This window comes from Acomys minous (genome assembly GCF_964271855.1).
Source record: "Acomys minous genome assembly, chromosome: 14".
NCBI lineage: Eukaryota > Metazoa > Chordata > Mammalia > Rodentia > Muridae > Acomys > Acomys minous.
This window is the reverse complement of record NC_140496.1, coordinates 48789516-48795785: the sequence shown is the minus strand read 5'-3', so window position 1 is coordinate 48795785 and position 6270 is coordinate 48789516. Positions and strand designations below refer to the sequence as shown.

The 6270-nt window shown below is 44.2% G+C and overlaps 1 protein-coding gene across 3 annotated transcripts in view; it reads left to right on the top strand.

Annotated features, from left to right (window-relative positions):
- Positions 1-6270, top strand: part of TTC29 (tetratricopeptide repeat domain 29) — a 191586-nt gene that overhangs the window by 70359 nt on the left and 114957 nt on the right. For all 3 annotated transcript variants that reach the window (XM_084757523.1, XM_084757524.1, XM_084757525.1), the window contains exon 7: positions 2706-2791. In XM_084757523.1, coding sequence (XP_084613649.1) covers positions 2706-2791 — 86 coding nt within the window. The remainder of the gene's footprint in view (positions 1-2705; positions 2792-6270) is intronic.

Below are 6270 nucleotides of genomic sequence, written 5' to 3'. Positions count from 1 at the left end.
TATTGTATCAGGAAGTCCTTTTTCCCTTCCTCCTCCTCCTCTTCTTCCTCCTCCTCCTCTTCCTCCTTTCTCTTCGTGAATTAATTCCAGCATCTGTGTCTTTCTAGGATATTGCACATTTAGTTTATGTAACTTGGTAGTATAAACTTACCCACAGGGTTCATTTATGATCAAGGACTGTATTCTTTTTCTCTTTTCATCCCTGACCCATTGAGTGTTTCTTCTTTTGACGTCTTGTTCAGTGTGGTTAATGATCTGTTAACTTTAAGTGGTGCTTCGTTCTTGTTGATTTTCTCCATTGCCTTTCTTTTCTGTTTTGTTTCTGCTCTGGTCTCTCTTTCCTTTGTTTCTGTCTGTCTTACACTTAGCTCAGTCTTCCTTGGTGAGTCAGGAAAGCATCTTCCTTATATTTGAGGATGGATGCATACAGCCATCATGCCCCCTAAGTTCCATTGCTGTTATGAACATGGGAGAGCATCAGCTGAGAGACACTTGCCTGGAGACAGCTCTGGGGGACATTTTCTGGGCTGGTGATTGATATGGGAGGGCCCAGTTCACCGTGGACAGTGCTACCTCTGGGCAGGTCACCCTGGGTGGTTAAGAAAGCAAACTGAGAAAGCCATGGGAACAAGGCAGTAAGCAGCATACCTCCATGGCCTCCACATGGGTTCCTGCCTCTGGGTTCCTGCTTCTGGGTTCCTGCCTGGGTTCCTGCCTCTGGGTTCCTGCCTCTGGGTTCCTGCCTCTGGGTTCCTGCCTCTGGGTTCCCTCAGTGATGGACTATAAAGTAGAAGCTGAAACAAACCCTTCCCAAGATGAGTTCTGGTCATGGTGTTTTATCACAGCAGACACCTATAGCATCCATAAAGAACCTATGTGTGTCACTTTATCTGGATTTCTCTTTGTTGCACTGCCATTTTCATCCATCTCACAGTATTCTATAGTTTGTAGTTTACCTGTGGTTTCTTTCTTTTTGCCCAGTGATTGCTTTAGCAGCGTGCTAGACTTCTGCATAGCGGTGAGGTCCCCAGGCGGTTTCTGCCCCATACTGCTAATTCCACTTGATGGTGGCTATGTGGTCAGCGAGGTCTTCCCTAACGAACCCATTTAACTACTATTATGACATTTTCACACACGTTCATCATTTTCACTTGCTTACATTTGCTCCCCATTTCATCTTCCTCCCTACCCTTCATAGATCCCCATTTTCTCCTCAAATATCTCCCCTACTGCTTTCATATGTATATCATGTGTGTTGTTCAATTTAGATTCCAGATATGAGGAAAATATGCCATATTTTGTCTCTCTCCCTGACACCAATAATTTATTTCAGCAAATACAAAGCACAAACCTTCAACTGTTACTTAGCAAGAGGCTCACTTTCCACAATGGGCATTTTTTTCTGCTCTGTCTTTTCTTCCTCACCCCGTGCCCATCTCCTATAACCTTATAGCCAGACACTGCTGGATCCCAAGTTGCAAAACGCCAGGCTGGGTCACAGATCCTCAGGTCAACTGAAGCGTGAAAACTTGTAGCATAGTTCTCTGTAGCCAGTAAAATAGCTCGAAAACAAAACCGGGCACCATCAGCGGCATTTGCTGCCTGGGTTCCTTGACATCTTCCATTCTCACTGGCAGTGACTCGGTGAGTGGAGAGACTGAACACAGCAAGGAGAACCAACCGCCAGCTCTTGGGGTCCCTTGTGATTACAATCCAGGGCTCAGAAACGCGGAGACACTGCAGAGCCCTGAGCCACCATGGACTTGTCAGCATCTGCATTTCCAGGACTTGGATGATGATGTCAAAGCAGAAAAGGGATAACGTTCTTATTTTAAAGAGAGGTTTTTTAAGTGGTCACCTCAAATATGCAGAATGCACATGCTACGTTTTCACAGTAATGTAAATACGCTGTGCGTGCACCAATAGCATGCCAGACTGAGCTGCACATTGCGCCTTTTACACTTCTGCCTTTGGAAAGAACTGGGTTGTTACTGACGCAAACACATCACAGAGAGGAAGAGAGGAGAAAGCATGATGAGCAAAGGCGAGCACTTTTCCATTCGGTATGCGCATGGACCTCTGTACCCGGAAGCAGGGCGCGGCTTGTCCTCCTCATATAAGCATGAGCCAGCAATCCCGCGCGACCACTGTCAGGCCAAGCAGTCTTCATTTGTTAATCACGGGTCCTGGTAGAAACATAGAGAGCTGGCAGGAGTGTGCAGCCAGTCGCACGGTCACGTGTTGCTGGTTGTTTCATGTACGCTGTCATAGACACGCAGGACAACTGTAGAGGTCTACATATGCTAGACTAATGGAAACGGTCTCTGTTATGTGAAAAGTATAAACTGTGCGGTATGTGTAGAGGGAACTTCTTATCATTATATTGCTAACGTATCTTAACCTATCATTTGAGATCAGGATAAGTCCCACTTAAGTTACGTGCACGCATGTGTGTGTGAGTACACACACACACACACACACACACACACACACACACAGAGAGAGAGAGAGAGAGAGAGAGAGAGAGAGAGAGAGAGAGAGAGAGAGAGAGAACATGCTTATTTTTTAATTTTTTTAAATACAGGTTAGTTTCAAGGATTGTTGATATGTGTGTATGTTTTTAAAAGAGTCACTGTGTATTGTCTTAACTGATAAGGATTTTGTCCCCTTGGTGCTGTGCTGATTTCTCTACATCCTCCCTTCAGGAAGTGACAAAAGCATGGAAGGAGAAGCCTCTTATTACTTGGGCTTAGCCCACTTGGCCGCTGGAGAACACGAAACCGCACTCACAGTAAGTTGAAGTGAGCTTTTAAGTCCTTGCTACCTTTTCATCTTATAATATCGGATGAGATCATAAGGTCAGAAGAGATGGCTCCTGCTTGACATCAGCGCACCTGTTCATGGGGATCAGAACTGACGGTCAGTGTCCTAGAAGCATGACAGGTGGCCTCTGCTGCTTAGCAGGGATGAGGGTGCAGTCAGTTACCATGAACACTTTGAGATGCATGGACGTGGCCCACATGGAGTAATATGACCCCGCTGCCTGCATCCACCCAGAACAAGGGAGAATGGTTTGAAATGCAAGAAGAACTAGCAGTGAAAGTGCAGTGGCTTTATGGCGCGATGTGGGACAGTTCGCTTTGAGGGGGCCACAGTGTGAGCTGCACTGATGTGAGTCTCTAGTGGAGAAGGGACTGGGCAGCAGAGTGGAGAGAGACTGCTAGTCCCAGTCTTCAAAAACACCTTACTCCATGACAGAGCTATTGTTCATACAGTTCGTACTCGGACCTGCTCTGCCTGGATGGGACACAAACAAGTAAAAGAGCAAGAGCTGCGTTTTCATTCCAGTTGCAATCCGTCTTCTTCCTTGTGCTGTCAGTAACATTTGTAAGGCGTAGCTTCCTAACATTTACATCTGTGCACTCAGCTTCCTTGATACTTAGTGTGAGTTTAACGCTTAGCTTTGAGATCCCATTGGCTCCTTTCGATACTTATGCTAAGTAGGATTCGTGTTCCAGGGTCACATGTTATTTTCTGGCTCCCCTGAAACTGGTCATCACCGAAAGCATAGATTTTCCTAGATGGCTTTTCTGTTTAAATTCTGTGGTCAGTGATATGCGGTCAGCCAAGCTCCATTCTGCTGTCTGGAGAGCGCACATACCACCGAGATGCATACTTTCCTGCAGGAGCTAATTTAATGAAAGTGACCAACTGAGAAATATGACCATAATTCAGAGCGGTGTAGACAAGGGGCTTCCGAGCGAAGGGGGAGGAAGGGGTGAGTTCCAACATTTCAGGAGAACAGTGGAGCAGTGTTTCTATATGCAGAAAATACAGAAAGATGACCATCGAATGGTACATAAACATTGACACACACACATACACACACACACACACACACATACACACACGGATTTACATGGGAAGCAATGAATTATCTGAGGAAAGAGAAAATGTATTAAGAGATGAAGCTGGAAATTTGTTGCGCAGTGGTGGTGTGTGCCAGCATCAGGAAAGCCAAGTTAGAGTGCAGCCTGAGTTCCATGGCAAGATTTTCTTTAAAAAGAAAAAAAAAAGGTGAAACACAGCTCGCAGATTCTCATCTCCCCTCTTCCTCTCTCTCTCCCCTGTCCCCCTTGCTCATATCTGTAGCAAGGTAGCATCAAGCAACACAACAGCATTTACAATAAGAAAACTCCGTTCCATCCCACTTTTAGCTCCAAACACAGTTGCAAATTTATGAATTTTCCTTCTAAAACACTCAATATATGTACGTACCACATAAAATTGCATATAAATACGAGTTCTCTTGTTATGTGTGAAATGCTTGCACTTTCCACACACAGCTCTGTCCGTGACTTGAGTGAATTTTTCCAATCCGATTCAGGCATACTTCGTTTTTGCAGGTATATCTAGGGATAGCCAGCAGATAAACATGTATGTTTAATATGCGAAGCATGCTACATGCTCTTTTGAAGTGTGCGCAGACTAGAAAGTGATTGTCACAACCAAACTCATTAGCTTATCTACTTCATATCTCTCCTGATTTTTCTGAGAATACTCGATACTTGCTTTCTTAGAAAATGTCAAGTATAATTATAGATACCCTTCATTTTAAAAGGGCTGCACAAGGGTACATATGGCTGGACCACGGAGGATTTAGCCTCCTGTAGAATATTAAGGTTATTTTCAATAAGTTTGTATTATAAGATATATGTATTGTGGCTTGAATATTAAATGACCCATTGAAAGACTTCTGTGTTTGGTCCCCATGGCAATGTTTGGAGATGGGGCTTTTGGTGTAAAGGGACCATGAATTCATTCCCTTCGCTAATAAACTAAATCTAGTCAAGATTTGGCAATCCTATGCCATACTTGGCGTGTATCAGAAACTTTATCAGTAAGAACCAGTCATGGTAGCTCACCGAGCTGCACAGTTTTATGTCAACTTGACAAACGCAAACATTGTCTGTGAGAGAGGAACTTCAACTGAAAAAAATGCCTCCATAAAATCAAGCTATAGACAAATTTGTAGGGCATTTTCTTAACTAGTGGTTGATGGGGGAGGGCCCAGCCCATTGGAGGTGGTGCCATCTCTAGACTGGTGGCCCTGGGTTCTATAAGAAAGCAGACTAAGCAAGCCAGTCAGCAGCACCCCTCCATGGCCTCTGCATCAGTTCCTGCCTCCAGGTTCCTGCTCTTTTTGAGTTCCTGTCCTGACTTCCTTCAGTGATGAAATATGACATGAAGTGTAAACCAAGTAAAACCTTTCCTCCCAAATTTGCTTTTGGTCACGGTGTTTCATCACAGCAATAGAAACCCTGACTAAGACACTCACTCTTATAATGCTAATACTTGAAATTCTACGGCTTGAAGATTACTGTGAGTTCCAGGCCAGCTGGGTTACAGAATAAGAACTCATTTCAAAACAACAAAGAAAGAAAACCCTAAGAAAATAAAAAAATTTTTAAAAAGGCACCAATGAGATAGGTCAGCTGATGAAGGCTGAAGACCCAAGCTGGAACCCTAGAACCCATGGGGCAGGAAATAACTGACTTCCACAAACTGTCCCTTGAATTTCACATGTATACTGTGGCATGTATACTCCCCCCCCACACACACACACAATAAATAAATATGTAAAAAAATTAAAATAAAACAAAGAAGTAGGTGTCTCAGGTTGTGGAAGTGTATTCTTGGGGTCCGTGTCCTGCTGTGCCTTCTCCTGGGCTCCATCTCTGCCCCTCTCTACCTACTGTCCATCATGACATGAGGTGAGTCTCTTCTCTTACCACATTCCCTCTACTGCAATGTTCTGCCTCTCTGTGCACAATCCCAGGAGCAGTGGAGCCAAGTGCCACAGATTGAGATCTCTGAAACCAGGAGCCAAAAGACACCTTTGTTCCCCCTTTCGTTTTCCTTAGACATTTTGTCACAGCCATGAACACAGCTAGTTAACACAGTATGCAATAAACAGCTTTATCAGATGTGGCCAATTTAACTGTGGCATGACTGTATGAAGGGGAAGCTCTAGTGCACCCTATGTCGTCAGTGGTGTAAGATAACTCAGTAAGGAATGGGTCACAGAAATTATATTTGACATCCAAAGGAAACTTCTTGAAATTATTTTAAGTGTTTTTTTTTTCTAGAAGTAAATATGGCTCTCATGTGCACAGATAACCTTGGGCAAGTCTCTCAAGCTCTCTACATCTCAACTGCCTCATGCACCCTGCGGGAATAGTAAGTAGGCTTACTCTACAGAACATAACG